Source organism: Lampris incognitus, chromosome 1 (genome assembly GCF_029633865.1).
Source record: "Lampris incognitus isolate fLamInc1 chromosome 1, fLamInc1.hap2, whole genome shotgun sequence".
In the NCBI taxonomy this organism is placed as follows: domain Eukaryota; kingdom Metazoa; phylum Chordata; class Actinopteri; order Lampriformes; family Lampridae; genus Lampris; species Lampris incognitus.
In genome coordinates this window covers 99702741-99724996 of record NC_079211.1, presented here as the reverse complement: position 1 = coordinate 99724996, position 22256 = coordinate 99702741, and the positions used below count along the sequence as shown (strand labels likewise).

Below are 22256 nucleotides of genomic sequence, written 5' to 3'. Positions count from 1 at the left end.
TGATGCTATGATGCTTTATGATGCTATGATGCTTCCTTACCCTACGCATACATATTGCTATATATGGGAGGAAAACTATTTTAAGGTCCAGGCAGTGTTTACCAAGCAATGGCAACAGATGATATAGGATGCCAAAAGGATGTGAGTTATAATGAAACTGAAAGTCCTTTCACCAACTTACTGGAAATGGGCCGGGCATGCTGCTAGTTCTTGTAAATACCAATTGATGTGTACCACTTTTAAATTTTGTCCTTGTGACCCTTGCCCTCACAGTATTGCTGCCTCCCTCTATCAAAAAAACATGCATGTTTCCTGTCTGTGTCCCTGACCGCGGCATGTCAAGAAGAACTGGAGTTCATCCCCGGGTGCCAAACGACTGCTTCCTGTATGTGTGTGTGTGTGTGTGTGTGTGTGTGTGTGTGTGTGTGTGTGTGTGTGTGTGTGTGTGTGTGTGTGTGTATGTGATGGGTAAAATGCAAAAGATGAATTTCCCCACAGGCATTATTAAAGTACATTTATCTATAATTAGCAGACTGCACAGTATACTTTACTGCGCTGTTGCATATTGTAACAACTACAGTATTGCACAAAGTTAACGTGTTTGGTTGTTAGTGTTGAACATTGAATAGACGTCTGCTTGCAAACTAAAGAACTATCTGCCTTAAAGAGGCGTCATGGTTTGCAAGGTTTGCTCCATTAAAGAAATTCACTGACAAATAACACCTAATTTGGTTGAATTTGAGTTTTGGTGGCATAAAGTTCATACCTTTTTGCTATTGTGATGTGTTGTAATGCTATGAATATTATTATTATCCACATTATACATTGTTTTACACAGTACAAAACACCTCAGTGATATTAAAGCCATTACATTTTGCTTGGTTCAAGAAGAAATTTTACTTTTCTGTCAATTTATTCTGCATTATGTCTATAATTCAGTCATTTCAAGGGTGGTTACGCACGTCGTTGCTTTTTTGTGTGGTTGATATTGGAGTGACTGATTCAAAAACATTTAATAGAAGGGGGAAAAAAGCACCTGAGGGAGGTGGGGGGGGGGGGGGGATATCATCCTATCGATCTGTAAGTCAAACATCCTTTAACGTTATTATCTAAACGCTATCAAGATGTTCTCAGCTCTGTTAACCAAAACCTAGCGCTCTCGTAAATTATCTTGATGGATGATCTTTCCTTTTCTACAGAAATGAAGGTTTATTCACACACAGTGTTTGCAGCAGAAAAATGGCCGAATAGTTTATGGGTAATGTGGACCAGATAACATACGACTTATATAACGCAGTGGTGCAGATACTGCATAGTGTGAGGCGTTTGCATTTTGACTATCTCTCCTTATTATATAGAAACATTCATATTCTTCGATAACTTTAATTATGCCAAGCACCTATTTTTTTTTTTTTTTAATTTTTAATTCCACAATTATAATCTGTTTTCTATAGCCTTGTTTTTGTGCCTGGGTCTTGCATACCTTAGCCACTTGATTATTCACTCAGCCTTTCTGAAGGAAAGACCCACTTGAGGAGGGAGGGCATGTGGTGGGGTGGGGGGATGCAGGGTAATAGAATCCTGCACAGAAAAGGGAAGATTGTGTTCGAGACAACTCGTGGAATTGGGAACAACCAGGATCGGTCCAAGTTCTAAAAGTGTGAAATGAACAGCCGCACAGGCCGCATTTATAACACAACACAGTGGTATATATTAATATATATTATACAAACACACACACACACCTGCCGGTGCAGTGGGTACACGGGAAGAGCTCAGAAACAAATATGTTATATAATGCAATCGCTGGAAAGTTGATTCGAGCGCGATTAGGCGGTGGGCGTTCACCTTTCCCCCTCGTCATAATGGTACGGCCCAACGCGGGTCGCTCCCAAGCGGTAGGCTATAAAGACTGTGCGCGGCTGCGGGCCTGCGAAGTGTTAGAGCTGCCGTCGCTTCGGAGTCGGGGCGGGGAAGAGCAGACGAACGCCCAACGCAACTCCAGCAGACATGGAACCGAACCGCGGGAGCGCCGCCACCCTTGACGGCCTGGTCAGCCAGCTGCACGTCATCTTTGAAAGTGACAGCGTGAACGTAGAGGAGGTCAAAGCCGTTATGGAGTCATACACGAGCAACCCGGACGAGTGGCGTAAATATGCCATATTCGACAAGGGCAGGTAAAGCCACGAGCGCGTCACGCCTTAATGACGCGCTTATTAAAGATGTTTCTCTCCGGCGCGCTTTCTGTCTCGGCGTCTTTGCCGAGTCTCCACGGACGGATACCGGGGGGATCCGACTTTGCCATGTTGTTGCTGGCTTGTAGTGCTGTGACACAACACTTTAAAAAAAAAAGGAGAAAAAAAAGTAATGTTAATATATATATATATATATATATATATATATATTTTTTTTTTTTTTTTAAATCATTCTCCCGTTGCATTTATAAATAGTCTGTTGATGCAGTTCAGCTGCCATGTGTTTGTTTTGCGGAGTCACTTCACTGTTTTCCCCGGTGCGGCGGAGAGGAACCCAGCGATCTATTTATGCGCTCATATCAACTATCGCGTGCACTGATTTGAATCCGGGGTGCACGTTCGTACTGTACCCGTGCTCCCCCCACCCCCACCCTTCTTACTTACTCCCCCCCCCCCAGCGATGCGTTCAGAGGACAAAAGCGGCCGGTGTCTGGACTCAAACCTGTTGCGGAGCTGTTCGAATAGCGGCTTTCGTTACAAAGTATCCCTTTTTTTAAACGTTGCGTTGTTCGCGACGCGCCAGTTACCGTCAGATATCCCCATTCGCACGTCTGTTTGATTTGTTGTTGTTTTTTGTTTTTTGTTTGTTTGTTTTTTTGTGTGACTCCGTCCCGTTATGAGGCTTTGCAAAAATCTTTCATATCATATTCATTCTGTCCAGTTGTTTGGGTTTTTTTTTTTGGGGTGTTTTTTTGGGGGGGGGGTGTAAATAGAGGGGTGGGATGGTCCGCTACCCAATCAGCATGCCGAAACGGATACACACCCGTTCGTTTACTAAGCACGGGAGCTGCGGTTGCCCTGGGGAGAAAAAAAAATTTTTGTCGGTTGACGAAACTGCGCCCGAATCACTGCGGGGGCAAACAAATACCCTGCAGTGCACCGCATGCAGCATGGCCAGGGTCGTTACGACCCTCACCTGCTCCACATATGCTGCAGCACACTCGGAACAGACGTGGCTGTAGACCGGCAACACGCATGCTTCCCAGCCTGCACGGGGCACTTTCCCCCCAATTACAGCATACCCATTTCCGTCCAAGGCTGTTTTATCTTTGCACTGCTGCTGCTGCTGCTGCTGCAGAGAAAAAAAGAGAAATCTCTCTAAACATAATCTGTTACACTGATATAATTCATTAAACGTGTTTTCTCTTTTCCGTTCAATGGTTCTTTTATAGCGAAATATTATTTTACGTTCACACATACCAAAAAAAAATATAAAGCCAATGAAAAACATTTGAGTGGCATTTGTACGATCCACATTTTAAACTTTACCACGCTATCACTCCTTATCGAGGACCCGTGCAATGGCAAATCTTTTTAATTTGACTTAGTTTTACTATGCACTCTTGTTTACAACAATGCTGTTTAATTAACCAGCTAACTTGTGTGTCTTCAAAAAGACCAACTTTTGCAATCAGACTCATCTTATTCCTTCCACTGACCAGCATACTATAGTGAATTCGGGGGGACAACGCAACCACAGGAACTGCCACGGCCGGGAGGCGAACCCGCATCGCCCGCACCGCAGGAGACATCGCTAACCGCTAGACTAAAGGGTCAGACCCGCCAATCAGCGTGTCTTCTTATCCATACACGTTACACTACCCCCCTCCTTCGGGGAAGCGCGTCCCCGCGCTTAAGCATATCAGCTCCTTCACGCCTCAGGGCGCCTACGCTTCCGATGGCCTTACGGTCGCTCCATCCCACTTCTGACACCAATGTAGCAAATTCGGGGGACAACACAACCACAGGAACTGCCGCGGCCGGGACGCGAACCCGTATCGTCCGCACCGCAGGAGGCATCGCTAACCGCTCGACTAAAGGGTCAGACCCGCCAGCCAGCGGCCAGCGTGTCTACTTATCCATGCACGTTACAATACTTAGAAAAGAAAAAAAAAGAAAGTATTTATTTTAGAGTTATTTTTCAGACCACTGTCACTAAACCTGTTTAACATTGATCAAAACATTAATCATGATTCATTCACACACTGATGACGGGGGATGCCATGCAAGTCGCCAACGTGCTCATCAGGAACAGTTAGGGGTTCGCTGTCTTGCTCAAAGACGCTTCGACGCTCTCTCTGGGGGAGCCGGGGATAAAACCAGCGACCTTCCGATTACTGGTTCTCTCCCGAGGCAGGGAGCGCATATCCATCCATCTTTTATCCAGACCGCGTATCCTGCTCTCAGGCAGGGAGCGCTTCTGAGAAATAAAATGAACAGCAAATAAAGTAAATATGGCACCGCCATTTACAGCTACTCTCACGAGGGGGTAGTTTTCTCCGAGACAAACTCCCGACCTAACAAAATCGACATCCCAATTCAACCCAAATAACGAAATACTGTTAGCTTATGGCATAACATTTGTTTTCGAAGAGGAATATATGATGTGAACATATTGCAGCGAATTCGGGAGGCAACCACAGGAGCTGCCGCGGTAGGGACGCGAACTCATATCGCCCGCACCGCGGGAAACAGCGTTAACCGCTCGACTAAAGGGTCGGACCCGTCAAGCCGCGGCCAACGTGTCGACTCATCCATGCACGTTACAATACGATGCGAACCCACGTATCGCCGTTCACGTCTTTCCGCGCTCAGCAGAAGGAAGCGGCTCCGGCTTGGTCGGGCGCCCCCTACAGACACAGTTGGGCGTGTCTGCGGGTGGGAAGTCGGACTTGGGTATTCGTCCTGGTCGCTGCACTAGCGCCTTCTCTGGTCGGTCGGAGCGCCCCCCGGATCGGCAGAGAGGGGGTGGAGCAGCGACCGGGACGGCTCAGAAAGAGCGGGGTAATTGGCCACATACAACTGGGGAGAAAAATGGAGAAAGTCGAAGAAAATCAATTCCCCCACAAACGCTTTTTTGGGTTATTTCAGGGATCTGATTGGCCAACGTGGCTGCAGGGCTATGTTTATATCGCCACCTGTTGGTTTGGCATGCTCTTGACATTGCTTCCATTGTGTTGAGTAAGCAGCATATCGAAACCTATTGGTTTGGCATGCTCTTGACATTGCTTTCATTGTGTTGAGTAAGCAGCATGTGTACTTGCGTTTTCATTTGGATTGAGTTTTTTTTTTAAACAGCGCGTGTGTGGACAGTGTTTTTGGTTTTTTTTTTAAACGAAGGAGGAAAAACCCCGTTTCAAATATACCCGTGTATGTGTAGACTAGGAATAAGGATGATGGGCTCAATGAACACTCCTCGACATAGGTGTAAAGTTTAATGTTGATTCAGTGAAAAATGAATGCGTTATGGCCAATTTCCTGTTAAACCCCGCCCTTTAAAAAGTTTTTGAGAAGTTTTTCGATCCATGTTTTTGGACCGATCTCGCTCATTTATAATAGAATTGTGTATCTCAGTCCACAGAGGGTGTATACTAAATTTGGTGTTCCATCCATCCAGCCATTATCCAAACCGCGTATCCTGCTCAGTCATTGGACGTCAGGCGGGGAGACACCCTGGTCAGGCCGCCAGTCCATCACAGCCCCCCCCCCCCACACACACACACACACACACACTCTCACACCTAGGGACAATTTAGTACGTCCGATTCATCTGCCCTACATGTCTTTGGACTGTGGGAGGAAACCGGAGCACCCGGAGGAAACCCACGCAGACACGGGGAGAACATGCAAACTCCACACAGAGGACGGCCCGGGACGACCCCCAAGGCTGGACTACCCCGAAGCTCCAGCCCAAGACCTTCTTGCTGCATGTCAGGCGACTGCACCACTGAGCCACCCCCAAAGTGTTACATGTCCCCCGAATTCGCTACAGTATGCTTATCTGCAAACTCTCGGCATTCAATGAGTTGTAATTAATTCGGGGAGCAGCCGAGAAGCGAGTCCGGGTCTCCCGCACCACGGGCGACTACGTTAACCAGTCGACTACAGGGTCCGACCCGTTAGCCAAGGGCTAGCGAGTCTACCCATCCGCGGTCGTTACACTATCCCCCTCCTTCGGGAAGCGCATGCCGGTTCCCTCGCGTCTCACGCCAGGTACTGCCCCTCTAGCTCGGTCCAGCTCACAACCTGAGCCGCGGCAGAACAACAAACCTGCAGAAACTCCATTTGTGGCAGGGATTTGTGGCTTCACTTTCTGAATCCTCCGTAATCACGGGAGGAAAAACCAGGTATAGCATAGGCCGTGTTATAGGTTTATAACCCCCTTGGGAGAGCTAATTAATATTCGTCTGTCTGTGCTATGATTGGTTGAGTACGAATACTGTCGTCACACAGAAGAGACGGAGGGCGATTGCTTGTTGTAGCGGCCGTGGCTGGTGGAAAAATCTCACGTGTATCGAAATCGATCATGGATGTATGGCGTCGATCGCTAACGTTAGCCGTCGGCGTCAGAAGGGAAGGCAGCATGGGTGCGTGATTTTTTTTTCGTACCCGTTTTCCGGGAACTCTGCCTCTGATTGGCTAGTACTCGTTGCCTCCGTTGATTGGGTTGGTTAAGGTTTGGGTTACGGTTAGAGACGGACTCTTCTGTGTGACGACAGTATTCACGCGCAACCGATCGTAGCCATCTTTCACTACCTGTGTGGTGTATTGGATCGAGCACTCGGTGCTCGATTGTGTTGGACTGTCACCACTACTGAGTTCTGTAATACACTAGTCGAGCCTAGTAGTGGGTGATGTCTCCGTCAGTAAAGATCAGACTTGTGCCGCATCCTCGTCTCCGTGTACTTATATATATTAGGGATTAAGTTAGTAACCCACGAATAGTAACACTACAATAGTGTACATAAGAGAAGTCACAACAACCTGCACTGCCGCCTACTGGTATGGCATGAGCACAGCAGGTGTATTTCCTTAGACTCTGTCTGCTGCCCAATGGCTGCTGGGATAGGCTCCGGCGTCCCGCGACCCGGATTCGGATAAGTGGCGTGCATAATGGATGGATAGGAAATAAATGTGTGAACTACTAATAACACACGTTAGTCCCTAGCTAACGGGTCTGGCCCTTTAGCCGAGCGGTAAGTGACGTCGCCTTGTGGAGCAGTATACCCTGCATCGAATCTCGCACCGGGCAAAAAATAAACGGTTACAAATGTATGCACAGCTTCTTTTTTTAAAAGAGTAAATTTCTAGGGAAAATAAAATACATATTATATCACATATGTAACCGGTTATTTTCTTGCTCGGTGCGGGATTCAATACGGGGCGTACTGCACCACAAGGCGACATCACTAACCGCTCGGCTGAAGGGTCAGACCCGTCAGCTAGGGGCTAACGTGTCTTATTAGTGGTTTACACATATAATAAGCATTTCCCAGTTTGAACCACTGGCCGTCCCTCGGGAGTGTCAGCACACTATGGCACAGAGGAAACATATTCAGTTGCAGTTTTGAAACATGCACGATTACCAAACAGTTTCGTAATTTCTAACGGACAAGATTAAGAATATCAACGTTTCAGCTCAGAACTGTAATATCGTGAGGCATTCTTCTTTCTAAACATGGGGGGGGGCACTACGCACCCGTAAATAACCTTTGAGCCCATTTAAAGAGGCAAAAGTGCATCACGAGGGAGGGGGTCCATTGAATAGATACATACAAAGGTGTTCAAGTTCTTTTGATTATTGTGTTTCAGATATTTTTCTATTGAAAATGCCCCCCTCATCCTCACACAACCCGGTATAGGTCACACACTGGATTCACAGAATATCCTGTTTCTCAGTGGTTTTACATGAACTAACAGGGGTAGTTACTTTTCAGGATAAATAACAGATGGGGTTTGGGGTGTCAAAGAATCTGATACAGACATCTGTAAAACTTAAGTGTTGGTGGTTAATTGTGAGCGAGGTGAATCAAATCAGTCATCAAGGGAATGTAATGTGTTACAAAATGTGCAATAAGGAAACTTAGATATCATCCAACTTTGCATCAGTCAGTCACGTAGGAAGTCATATAAATTTTATGTTGAGTTGGACTTGAATGCTCTGGCGCGTCACACATTTCTTTTTTCATCAAGCTCCTTGCCTGTAAAATCTCAATATCTTCTGACATAATTGGGGTTATTGATGACCATGGCTGAAAGTGGAAATTTCTCCATTTGGCTTCTTTTCCAGTCCAAACACGACGTTAATACCAGTATCAGAGTAGCTATAAACGTCTCCCTGCTACTGTAACCCTTCATTTTGAGTTTTGTTTTCAGTTTAACAGCAGTTAGGATAGATTATGCTGACTGCTTCATCTCACTCTTTATTCTCACTAATCTTCTTTTTTTTCTTTTTCTTTTTTTGCAGGTACACAAGGAACCTGTTGGACCAGGGCAACGAAAAGTTCAATCTCATCATTCTGTGCTGGGGAGAAGGTCATGGCAGGTGAGATATGAATGCAATCAACTGATTGTTCCAAGGGATTTTGATATGATGTCCCTCTAACTCTTGTCAAGTGGTCAAGTGGTCGTTGACTCAGTTTCTATCTAAATCATAAAATCATAGTTCACCATGGTACAAGTTGAGTTAGAGATTGGTTTGAATAACAGAAAACAAGATATTATTTGGGAAAATGATATTTTAGCACAGTTGTGTGATAATGCTCCTATACTCCCCGGGCGCTGCAGCTGCCCACTGCTGCTATACAATAGGATGGGTTAAATGCAGAGAACACATTTCATTTTAACCTACAATGACAAAATAAAGTGGCTTTCTCTTTCTAGTTTGAATCTTGATTTTTTTTTCAAGGGGTCACACCTTCCTTGTCAGCTAATATCTTTTAAACATAAATAGTTCCTAACCAGACAACAAGCAGACTTTTTCCTTATCAAAATCTGCCTAATGGCATTTGTTCATATTCATATAAAGTGCCATACTTAGGCAAGTGGGGGATTCCCGTAATTTGCAGATCTTGTATGCTTATGCAATTGGTTGATTTTCTCCACCATGGTGCAAGAGGGTCCAATGTTCTGCAGACAAGCAGACACGTTGTGTAAATAGACATTATTCAGTGATACCAACTGTATGTGGTGTCACCCCATATGCTGTGCTCCACTCTTTGCGCCCACATACTTTGCTCCGCTCCACATTGTTACCTGAAACTGACATTTAAGAGTCAGATGAAAGGGGCAGATTCAAGACAGGTGCAACGTCGTTTGCAAGATTCAGATCTCATGGTGCAAGACTGTAGCTGTGATGAAATAATTTAGGAGTTTGTAGTCACATAGAAGATTAATCTTTTTTTTTCACGACAATAGAAGTATTTGCTCGAGCTCATTCTTACTGCTGGCAATATAGAACATCTACAGATGATACTTGTATATCATAAGCCTGAAGTTGCAAAACTGTCCTAGATTCCTGCCATTCTTGATGTGCTGGCTGTGATTTTAGACGGCACTGGCTGTACAAGGTTTTCCATGTTCCTGCTGAGAGTCAATACCCTCATGCCGAACACATGTCAAACACATATGTTCAAGCTTACACCCACATACAGCAATTTTTGCAATCCCAAGATGGGTTTTGAATGACATCAATCTTACATAGTATGCTAATAAAGTTAGTAAATTATCCCAGGTAGAGAAGCTGAAAAAGAGGCAAAACTGATCGTGTACAAGTTATTGCACATCAGCAGTAAACATCAGTTGAGTTCGGCCAATTGAACTGTTAAACTGTATTCATGTAGCACATTTCACATGTAAAAATAAATGCAATGCACTTTACATGAGAACAATTTAAAATAGTTCAGAAGACGTGAAATTTGAGCTGACTTGGCATGAATTCTGATGTGTGTGTTCTTTATGCCATTTGCAGTAGTATCCACGACCACTCAAAGGCCCACTGTTTCATGAAGATGCTGCAGGGTAGTCTGAAGGAGACACGGTTTGACTGGCCGAAGGATGACCTCCGGAAAGAAATGGTCCAGAGGGATGTGCAAATTCTCAACAACAACCAGGTTGCCTACATCAGTGGTGAGAAACTATGCTCTTACTCGATAATTGCTTTGTTATTTCCACTGGGCATTTTACCCGTCTTCAGCAATTGGTAATAATACCGCTTTGTTTCACTATTATGTGTTTGTATTTTGTGTGTATGTGCGTGTTGGCATATGAAAATGTGTGCAAAAGATGAATGAAAATATTCACATTCTGTTCCGTTTAAGGGAGAAAACATGTCTTACCTGATGTTTCCCAAAAGATACACTTGTAGTGGTTATGGGGAATACATAATTCCCCTTATTGAGCTAGTACAGGGGTCAGGAACCTTTTTGACTGGGAGAGCCATAAAAGCCAAATATTTCTAAATATATTTCATTGAGAGCCATATAGTATTTTTAACGTATAATAAATTAAATATGTGTTACTTTTAATGCGACTTCTGGTGCTGCATGGTTTTGCTGATGGCCTTGTAGTCTGGTTCATACATGGTGAGGTTGAGCTTCATGCAGGCGTTGAGGCTTCCATCAGTTAAACGTGACCGTAGGTTGGTCTTAATGTTCCTCATATGCGAGAATGACTGTTCACATGCATATGTAGAGCCAAACATGGTCAATACGGCAATACTCACACGCTGCATTGTGTGGTATGTCACAGGAAGCTCGTTCCAAGTTTTAAGAATCAGCTGGTCTTCAGGTTGAAGATTTTTCATTTCTGTCCACTTGTGTTCCCTCGCCAGCTCTGCTCGCTGTTGCGCAAGACTTTCCAACTCTCCATTAAGTGACTTGAACTTACTCATCCACATGTCTGATGCCTTCAGGTCAGCAACTTCCAGCTCAAAGTCTCCGATAGAGACCCCGGGGATGCATGTCAGGTCGATTTTGTCTACTGCACACTCATGTGGATGAGTGATGAACTTGAAAAGACCAGTGCGCGCACGAAATTCTCCAAAACGTGCTTTGAATGACTGCAGGAGATTGGACGTAAAGCCAGCTAGCTGCTGGAGATCCAGATGTTGAGTGGAGTCACTTGCTAAGCATGCATCTCTAAATTGTTGCAGTCTTTCAAAGTGCAGAAGACGACCTGTTTCAATGTCCCTGAGAAAGACTTCCAGCTTGCTTTCAAATGCAAACACTGCTTGTTGAAGGGATGAGATTGTATTTCCAATACCTTGCATTTTCACATTGAGCTGGTTCAGATGGCCAGTTATGTCCACGAGATAGTGAAACTGCAGGAGCCAGTCAGTGTTGTCTAGCTCCTGACGCCTTTCATTTCAAGAAAAGTCCGGATTTCACTCAGGCAAGCCGCAAAACGGCTGAGCACCTTCCCCCTTGACAACCAACGCACGTTGCTGTGTAAAAGCAGACCGGGATAATGATTCCCAACTTCTTCTAACAGAGCTTTAAACTGGCGATCATTTAAAGCTCGGGCAACAATAAAGTTGACCACTCGAATGACCAGAGACATCACCTCGCCAAGCTCCTGGCCACACGTCTGAGCGCAAAGCGCCTCCTGGTGCAGGATGCCATGAAAACTTAGGATGGCTCTCTTTTCATGTTCACGGAGAAGCGCTACAAATCCTTTGTTCTTCCCCAACATACAGGGTGCACCATCAGTACAGACAGAAATAAGTTTATCCATCGGTAGTTTTTTTTCTTTAGCAAACTCCATGAAAGACATGAATAAATCCTCTCCTCTTGTTGTCCCTTTCATTGGCAAAACAGCCAAGCTTTCCTCACGCAGTGTGTCACCTGCAGCATACCTGGCAATGATACTGCACTGAGATAGATGGCTAACGTCTGCTGACTCATCTAACGCGAGAGAAAAGTATGTCCCGGCGTTTATGTCCTTAATTTGTGTTTCCTCGACTTGATTTGCCATCATGATGCTACGATCGTGCACAGTTCTTGCTGACAGGGGCATGTCTTTTATTCGTTTGATTATCTTGTCTTTATTTGGGAAGTCATCAAACAGTTCATTGGCCACATCAAGTATGAATGTTTTGGCATACTCGCCATCTGTGAATGACTTTCCATTCCTTACTATTGCCAAAGCACCCGCAAAGCTAGCGGAATTCCCGTCACCTTGCTTGGTCCACACACGTAGTTGCTGCTGACTCGTCTGCACTCTCCGCTGTAGCTCCTCGCATGCCCTTTTCCTGCTGTCCCCCGCTGGATATTTCGATGCAAATGAAGCATGGTGCGTATCGAAGTGCCGCTTTATATTTGACCGTTTCATCGATGCAATTTTATCATTGCATATTAGACATACCGCAGATCCTGCTCTCTCCACAAATGCAAATTCCTCTGTCCACGCAGCCTGGAATGCACGGTAATCATCGTCTTTTTTTCTTTTCGCCATTTTTTCCGTTACAAGGGTTGAAGCGGATAAACTAGTTGGCTATCTGATAAAATTGATTTCTTCACCTTTACAATGACCCGGACATGCTCGCGAGCCATTGGTTCCCGACCCGACCCACGGGTGACCCGTGACCCGTGAAATTTATCTTCAAAACTAATTTCTGTTTACTTTAAAATGACACAGTATTATTAAGAAATATCACAAGTATTTTAAAATCAGATCCAAACTGATTTTTTTGAAAAAAAAATAATTTTCAACTCAAAATTGTCTGGGAGCCATATGCCGTCACCGGAAGAGCCATATATGGCTCGCGAGCCATAGGTTCCCGACCGCTGAGCTAGTAGGAACGTTAAGTTACAGCTGCTGTTTCCTCGGTTCGGGTTTACAGTGGCGCACTTCCGCTGCGCGGGTTTTTTGTTGTTGTACTGGTGGAAGGAATAAATGGTGCACGTTGTGTAGCCGAAAGAGAAAGTTGTCACGACTCCCGCTTGAGCTCCTCTACACTGGTGACCCCGACGTTTGTCTCTTGGTTGTTATCAGAGACAGTCTTTCGAACGAACATGGTTGACGAAATCAGCGCGGTTTCTCTCAAATGGCCAGAGTTCTGGGAGTCATCGGCAACGACATGGTTCCCCCAGGCGGAGGCGCAGTTTGCTATCCGCAAGATAACGGATGCTGCTGCTAAATACTACTATGTGGTATCGGTGCTCGGGTGTTCGACTGCAACTAGAGTGGTGAGTCTCCTTACAAATCCTCCGGCGGCAGACAAATACAAGGGGCTCAAAGACCACCTCTTGAAGAGTTTTGAACTTTCCGACGCCGAAAGGGCCCACCGTCTCTTTCCTCTGCAAGGCTTGGGTGACAGCAAGCTATCCGAGCTCATGGATAAAACGCTGAATCTGCTGGGACCGGCGCACACACCTGATTTCCTCTTTGTCCAACTGTTTCTGCGACAACTGCCTGCTCAGATGCGGGCCGCTTTGGCTAACACCAGCATTACCGATTGCCGCAAGCTAGCTGAAGAAGCTGACAAGTTCTTCCTGGCCAGCCAACAGCTGCACTGCGCGTCCGCGCTCACCCCTGCCCACCCCCACACGCCACCACCTGGCGACTCCATGCTGGTCGCCGCGGCAACCCCCGGTCGGCGACAGGAGCCCGGCCTGTGCTTTTACCATGCAAAGTTCGGGGCCAAGGCGAAAAAGTGCAACTCCCCGTGCAATTTCAGCTCGTTGGGAAACGCCAAGGCCGGCGCTCGCTAGTGGCCATGGGCGTTGGCGTGGAGGACAACAGGCTACTTTTCCTGCGAGACTCCATCTCGGGGCGGGGTTTCCTATGCGACACTGGGGCGCAGAGGAGTGTCGTACCTGCATCGAGTGTGGATGCCCTGGCTGTCGGGCGCTCACGGCCCTCCCATGGAAGCTGCTAACGGCAGCTCTATCCGTACGTACGGCACGAGGCACGTTGACATGTGTTTTAATGGACAGCGGTTCAGCTGGGATTTTGTCACCGCCGACATGGCATTTCCCCTCCTCGGTGCAGATTTCCTTTGTGCTCATGGGCTGCTGGTGGACGTCAGGAATCGACGCCTGATTGACGCCGTCACCTTCGCTTCACACGCGTGTGCACTCAGCGATACAGGCTCCGTCAGGCTGTCCAGCATGCTCTCCAACAAGGACGTGTTTCTCCATCTTCTCTCTGAGTTCCCTGACCTCACTCAGCCCACATTCTCGTCATCTATGACCAAACATGGGGTTGAGCACCACGTCGTCACCACTGGCCACGTCGTCACCACTGGTCGAGGCGCCCGAGCTCGGCGCCTCGACCCGTCCAAGCTCTCTGTCGCTAAGGCGGAGTTTGAGAACATGGAGCGCCTCGGCATCATCCGTCGCTCCAGCAGCCCGTGGGCTTCACCCCTCCACATAGTGCCTAAGCCTGGCGGTGGGTGACGTCCATGTGGTGACTACCGTTGGCTCAATGACGCAACAACACCGGACCGCTACCCGGTCCCTCATATCCAAGATTTCTCCGCCCACCTGGCTGGGAAAGTGATCTTTTCCAAGTTGGACCTCGTCCGTGGATACCACCAGGTGCCCGTCCATCCCGCTGATGTCCCCAAAACGGCTGTGACAACTCCATTCCGACTGTTCGAGTTCCTGCGCATGCCGTTTGGGCTCAAGAACGCCGCGCAGTCCTTCCAACGTCTCATGGACTCAGTGTTGCGGGACCTGCCTTTCCTCTTTGTCTACCTGGATGACATCATGGTCACTAGCACCTCCGTGTCCGAGCACTTGTCCCACCTCAGAGCCCTTTTCGAGAGGCTCAGCCTGCACGGGTTGATAGTTAACCCGGCCAAATGCCAGTTTGGTCTGAGCACCATCGACTTCCTGGGCCACCGGGTCACCAAGGACGGGGCGGCCCCCCTTCCATCTAAGGTGGAGGCCGTCGCAGACTTTCCACGCCCACACACGGCCCAGTCCCTCCGGGAGTTCATTGGCATAGTGCCCTTCTACCACCGGTTCATCCCCCGGGCTGCCGATCTCCTCTGCCCCCTATATGAGACTCTGAAGGGCACAGCCCCCAAACACGCTGTGGACTGGTCTGCAGAGAGGGACAAGGTTTTTAAGGATGTGAAGGCCGCCCTGGCTGACGCGGCGATGCTGGCACACCCTGTATCTGGAGCGCCCATCGCCATCACGACAGATGCTTCGGACTACGCTGTCGGCACGGTTTACGAGCAGTGGGTGAGCGGCGCGTGGCAGCCGTTTGCCTTCTTCAGCCGGCAGTTGAACCTGAGAGAGCGCAAATACAGCACCTTTGATCGTGAGCTGCTTGGCCTTTTCCTCGCTGTTAGGCACTTTCGTTTCCTACCGGAGGGCCATCCATTCACGGCTTTCGTTGATCACAAACTGCTGGTGTTCGCGATGGCCAAGGTGGCAGAGCTGTGGTCAGCCCGCCAGCAGCGACAGTTGGCCTACATCTCAGAGTTTACCACCAACGTGAGGCATGTCGCTGGGAAGTCCAACCCGGTCGCCGACTGTCTCTCCTGGGCCATTGCTGGTGCCACCCATTTGGGACTCGACTACAGGCAGATGGCGGCTGACCAGGCCGCCGACCCAGGAGTGCAGGCATGCAGGACTGCCGTCACAGGGCTGCAGTTGGAGGATGTGGCTTTCGACGACGCCGGCGCTACGCTCCTGTGCGACGTCTCTACGGGTCAGCCCCAACCCGTCGTTCCGACTGCTTGGAGGCGGCGGGTCTTCGACGCAGTCCATGGGCTGTCTCACCCTGGCAGAAAGCCTTCACAGAGGTTGGTGGTGGCAAAGTTTGTCTGGCATGGACTCAAAAAGGATGTGAGGGACTGGGCTGACACCTGTGTGGAGTGCCAACGCTCCAAATTTGCTCTGGCACGTCAAAGCGCCCCTGATACCTTTCACGGTACCTGAGAGGAGGTTCGACCACGTGAATGTGGACCTGGTAGGCCCCCTACCCCACTCCCGTGGTTTCACATACCTGCTCACCATGGTCGACAGGACCACGTGATGGCCAGAGGCCGTCCCGCTTTCGTCCACGACAGCGCCCGAGGTTGCCCGAGCGTTCATCAGAACCTGGGTCGCCCGCTTTGGCACCCCATCTGACCTCTCCTCGGACAGAGGGCCGCAATTCACGTCAGCGCTCTGGGAGGAGATCATGTCGGGTGTCGGGTACGGGACACTGGAGATAAGCACTTTGTGGTGGAGGTTGGCAGCAGGCTGAAGCGGGTTTCTTTGGACCGCCTCAAGCCTGCTCACCTGGACTTCGACCGCCCTGTTGGTCTTGCCCTGCCCCCACGACGGGGACGCCCCCCGGCCCTGCCCCCCTCCCCCGGCAAGACGACCCCTGCTTCCCCAGCCCCTCCCTTTCCCCGGTCCAGCTGTGAGGACTCTGCTGCTTTGCCTGCGGTTAACCAGCCCCCAGCTCCTGTTCAGCGGAGCCGTTGGGGCAGAGAGATCCGCCCCCCTCGCCACACTGACTTTTCGTATTAAGGCGAATTCTGGGGGGACGTGTGTAGTGGTTATGGGGATACATAATTCCCCTTATTGAGCTGGTAGGAACGTTAAGTTACAGCTGCTGTTTTCTCGGTTCGGGTTTACGGTGATGCACTTCCGCTGCGCGGGTTTTTTGTTGTTGTTGTAATGGTGGAAGGAATAAATGGTGCACGTTGTGTAGCCGAAAGGGAAAGTTGTCACGACTCCTGCTTGAGCTCCTCTACCCACTGATATGCTGTGTATCTCTTTGAATCCAAACAATCCAGTGAATGCACTGGGAGTAGGAGGGTGGGACAATGAATTGTGTATGAATTTTTTTGTGGTTCCTGTTACCGCCAACATTTCCAACCCATGCTCTGTGTGATGTAATGTAATTCGACTTTGCAATGATCGGTATTCAGGCCTTTCCCCCAAGGCTCTGCTGACTAAGTATTGGTCCAGTGCCAGCAGAGTCCTGGTGCTATGTTTGGTGTGAGTTGTTGGTTATGGCACTGCTGGTTACTGACAGATAGCCCCTAACCCTGTGACCCCAACTTCACAGCTCTCTGACAAGTGAATAACTGTCATTCTGGTGGCAGACATGGTCTAAAAGTACGATGTGTGTGTGTGTGTGTGTGTGTGTGTGTGTGTGTGTGTGTGTGTGTGTGTGTGTGTGTGTGTGTGTGTGTGTGTGCATGCTCACATACATGGATATCTATGTCTTAGATGAGATTGGCTTGCATCGGGTGGAAAACAACAGCCATGTAGAGGGTGCAGTCAGTTTGCATCTGTACAGCCCACCTTTCCAGACGTGTCAAACATTTGACCAGCGGACGGGGCACAGGGAGACTGTCCCGATGACCTTCTGGAGCAGAAATGGAAAGAGGACTCAATCGGTAAGGAACTTTTATTGAATTCCACCATGCACATCTATTTATATTATTAAGTCTACAGCAGGTCAAAAAATAAATATGACTAGACGTGTAGATGTTCATTTGAAAAAAAAAGTTTTACATCAAAACTCATGTATATCACAATGAACAGATGATATGCTATTGGATATATTGAAACTGAGCAGATGGAAAAACTACCAAATATCTCAAATTTAACAGAGATAACATGAAAAAAAAAAGTCAAATCACACATGTGCATTGAAAGGGTATACACCCTATCAAACATCCATTTGCAGGTGGTATATGTATATGGACAGAAATGTGAGCAGAGCGCAGATGTGTGTTCTCAGTATTCAATCACAGTGACAGAAAAAAGTATCATACAAGTATAAATGTGACCAGAAATGTGTGCTGGCTTATAAGCAGTGATATTTAAAGAAATATGTTCAGGTCATCTGCATGGACACAGAAGCTAATTCTGCAAGCTGATTGCAGAGCATATGAGGAAAAAGTAGTTATTTTGGCAGAATACAAAGCCACTGAGGGACGGCTTTGCATGCAAGCGAGGCTATGACGCCCTCTCAATATATTATCAGTAAAAAAGAAAGGTTTTTTTTTTATTCTTGGTTTGTACTGTTTTAAAATGCAGCCAATGCAATAAATTAAGTTACCTTTGTCGTCATAAAGAACTTCTTATACAGCCATTTCACAAGTCTCTTCTGATCAGAAGTCCATAGTCTACCGACAGGAGACCGAGCTCTGATATTGGAACAGTTTCAGGTCATTAGGATCATTTGGGTTTTTATTTGAATTTTAGGTGTGCTCAGATGGATCATGAATCAGGTCATATAAAACTGATAATTCTGAAGCTGACCGATGAGACCCAGTAACAAACGCAGACTTCTTGTTTAAGGTTGTAAAACATTTGCGACCGCTCTCAAGAGCCAACGCCAAGTGCTATAATCGAGTAGATGGCGCCGGGATCCAGGTTGTTGAAAGTTAATATTTAGTGGCAAGTTTAGATAGGAAGATTGCATTTGAGTCTGTGCACTTATTCATTTCATTCACTTTGCCAGTCAAAAATCGAAAAATAACACTGTAGATTTGAGTGCACGTTTATTGAAGTACTGCTGTCAACATTAGCCATTTCAAGACATGGAGTCCATCATCAAAAGGGTTTACAGCTTCACTAGCAGGAAAGTCATTCATTCATTAATTTAGTTATTTATGGCTTATTTGATAAGGACAGATACAGTGTTCAGAGACAAACCAAAGACAGCTATCCGATGCATGTATCATAGTGTTTTATAGTGGATGCTAACTTGCACCACCTGTCCCTAGAAGACCTTTTATGAGAATAAGTGATCAAAAACCAGTGAGGCAAAAAGAAGGACTTGTGCCTTTGTGCCTGTTTTATTGGCCACTGCTCTAAATTTCTGCAATTTAGCTGCACCCCTAGAGAAAAATACCCATTATTTCACCTTTTACTAAGCCAGGAGAGTTTCCAAGGCCCATTCATGCCAGGAGTCTGTTTTCAGTCATTCCCAGATGTTGTGCACGGCAAGGCTTGATGTGTTGTGCACGGGGGGAGCTGGTTTTCATGCTGTGGCCAACGTGTTAGGGGCTCCTCTGACGTTTAGAATTAGACCATACAGTGAGTTTGTAGACAAGCGGAAAATCGCACACCCACCTTGCCAACAACAGTGGCCTTATCTGGAGTCTACTAGTTGCATAAGTATATCTTGAGCACATGGCTCATCTAGCTCGCGCATCAATTACAAAACCGTGTGTTAATGATAAGATAAGGCACCGTGGGTACATAATGAACTATAGCCATCAACAGCTTCTAATAAGGGTTATCATTGTGTTTTAAATAGATCGCCAGATAGTTCTAGGAAGCGCAGGATTAAAAGAAGACACCAGTCTGGCTCATTCAAAGAAAAAAAAACTGGGTATAACTCATTAAAAACAGATCTAAGCAGTCTCTCATGATAAATCTCGTGTGATTACAATCGGTGCCATGGCTTAATCTCACTGTGCTTTTCCTCCCCTCTTCCCTTAGGAGGCCCCAGCACAGGAGAACAACTAAGGCCATAAAAGGTGCTGTGGGAAGACAAAATCAGCTGCATTTGTAATGACAAAGTTGTAAAATCAAATCGAAGGAAAATTGCAGAGGAGGCAAAATGTGGACCTACTATGACTAAACAACCCATTTAAAATCAGGAGCAGCCCAGTTCAAAAGGACAAGCCAGTAATTAGAACGGCTTTATCACTGCCCAGCGCAAGCTTGGCAAATACTGATGAGCACAGGACGAATGCATGAATAGGCCGGGCCACGGCCTGAATCTGCCCTTTGTTGGCCAGGCCCGAGGAGACCCTTTACCAATAACAAAATTCCTGTGTGTCCATGACCTGTGTAACGACACTTTTGTAGTGTTTTGGCCCATAGTTCAAGAGTAGAGTAGTAGCATTTAAGAGGGAATGAAACCTGTCAAATTTTCCCTTAAACTGCCTTAAGTGAAAATCTCTAGGAAAAGAACATATTCTGCCATCAGTAGCCTTAAATTCAGTGTAGATTCTCTATAATTGTAATTGCTATTGACTTGTATTACTCGAAATTTGTCAGCTGTTAAAAAATGTTTGATTACCTTTGATAAAAGGTAAAGCTCTATAGATGTGTTTTTTTTTAATGCAGTGCTTGTAAATTATTTTTTGCTTACCCTGTTCATGATTGCGATGAGAAGGGCAAGTTCTAATTGATGACACGCTTTGGCGTCACGCCTACATGTGTTCACGCTTACACACCGGGGGGACTGAGGCGGTCTCGGAGAGAGGAGATTTTGTATTGTGCTATACGCGGGCAATGTGTTTTTAGACTAGATTCTCTTTTTTCTCAGGATTTTGGCTTATTTTAGTGTTGACTATGTCAGTTGCATGCATGATCGCTATGACACAGTGAATGATCAACCTTGCCCTGAATGTAGACCATTAAAACTTTACACAAAAATATCACTTTGTGTTTTCTCCGTTCATTCAAATGTGTGTAGAAGACAACATAGCCCTTACATGTGGCCACACTTACAGAACTGTGACAAAGACTTCCACGTAGCACGCAACACGATATACTTGCATGCACAATTCACACTGACATGGTCCTAATGGTTGTGTGCGTATGTGCAGGAGCCTTTGTGAGGACAGCCAAAACATGTTCCACGTCAATTTAAAACACCGCTTTACTAATGTCTGAACAATGTGCACTGGTAATACTTTAATTCTGGTTTGATAGCAACTGAAAAAAAAATCTGTTATGATACAATCATTTAGCAAAAACCTCAGATTATTGACAGATAAGCTGTTATTGTGCATGGCATTTGCCTGCCCAGACAAGCGGTCGGTAGCTGCGAGACATTTATTGGGGATCACAGTGAGCAAACAATACATAAGCTCAGATAATAGATTGATGGGCTTGAGGTATCAGCTACTAACCAATTACTGTATTTAGCATTAGATAGCAAGCAAAAAAACAACAACAGCAAAACAAACAAAAAACGTGTTGCTAAATATCTATATGTGCTGTGTGTGTGTTTGTGTACGTTCATGCACAGTCAACAGTGAGAGAAGGATGGACTGAAAAAGGTGGACATGTCTATGGGCAGCAATAAAGGTAATGTAGTGAAGGTGTTGCAAACATGCAGGACTTTGTGACCAGAGGCCAGAGAAGAGAATATCAAGTCTGCGGGTCACATATCACGAAACTATATGTAAGCCTGGGGAAAGCACAACATAATATTTGTGGGTTTTCACAATTAATTTGGATATGCAAAAATCAGCTGTGGGCCGAATGACTGGAAAGGTCTACAATCATCTGGTAGCTTGTTATACGCATTTACGCCATGTCGGTGGTCAGCTAAGCCTATGCTAAGCAAGATCATACGTTGTGCCAGAGCTTTTTTCTTTTTTCCTTTTTTTTCTTTTCAAAGGACCCTCAAAAAATAGTGATGCAAGTGATGCACTTGTTTAAAGTTGGAGGCCACGGTTTTTGTTAGACTTTATTTAAGACGGCTTTGCCAGGGAAAGTTTCTGGCACCAAGACTTGGTGAAAATTGGTGATTGAGGTAGTTTGAAACCTCAGATAAGCTGAGGTAACTGAGGAGGCCAAATTTTGTAACTGCTCATGCATGAAGCGCTACAGTAGATCATACTGTATAAGAATGTCTCAACAATGTAGAGGGTAAATTTCCATTCTTCAGCGGGCTGTACATAACATTTCAGCGAGCTCAGTAAAGCATTATCTCTTGATGGGTCAACCTGTATGGCTGATTTATCACTGCTTATTATGCAAGGTAATAACCCATATTTTAACAGCCCATCAGCATATTGATCAGAGTGTGGCGCCCCATCACATACAGAGCCGTGACATTGCTGGGTTTTGTCCATCCACAGGCAGCTCAATGGAGAATTCAGTTGCACTCATGAAATTTCAGTTTTCGTGGTGGTTTTAAAGGTTGATATGGCTTTATGGAGTAGTTCTCTTCTTCAAAAGCACTTTAAGTTACACTAACCTTTTTGTAATTGTTGTCCGGTCGAAGCCCAAACTTTAATTACCTACTGATACTGCTGTATCTTGCGTCACAACCACTACACAGAGTACATATATACATGCCTAATGTGTCACAGTGTGGACTTTCCCTATCTCATTGTCCTCAGCACAGACAGACTGACAGAGCCAACACTAACAATTGTCAATAATACTAACTATCCATCCATCTATCATCTGGACCGCTTATCCTGCTCTGGGGGTCGCGGGGATGCCGGAGCCTAATCCGGCAGTCAATGGGTGGCAGGCGGGGAAACACCCTGGACAGGCCGCC

General features: G+C 46.5%; 1 protein-coding gene across 1 annotated transcript; it reads left to right on the top strand.

Moving 5' to 3' along the window:
• The first annotated feature begins 1926 nt into the window (after window positions 1–1926).
• cdo1 (cysteine dioxygenase, type I) lies at window positions 1927–20394 on the top strand. Its single transcript, XM_056285295.1, has 5 exons — window positions 1927–2177; window positions 8503–8580; window positions 10006–10163; window positions 17219–17388; window positions 19448–20394. Exons 1-5 carry the CDS (start codon window positions 2011–2013, stop codon window positions 19472–19474), a joined length of 600 nt encoding a protein of 199 aa, XP_056141270.1. The 5' UTR covers window positions 1927–2010; the 3' UTR covers window positions 19475–20394.
• The last annotated feature ends 1862 nt before the right edge of the window (window positions 20395–22256 follow it).

Excerpts from the sequence above, each read along its gene's own strand:
- cdo1 (XM_056285295.1), top strand. The coding sequence starts at position 2,011 with ATGGAACCGAACCGCGGGAGCGCCGCCACCCTTGACGGCCTGGTCAGC. Across the intron at positions 8,581-10,005 it reads TGGGGAGAAGGTCATGGCAG|TAGTATCCACGACCACTCAA; the intron begins GTGAGATATGAA and ends TGCCATTTGCAG. Across the intron at positions 10,164-17,218 it reads CCAGGTTGCCTACATCAGTG|ATGAGATTGGCTTGCATCGG; the intron begins GTGAGAAACTAT and ends TCTATGTCTTAG.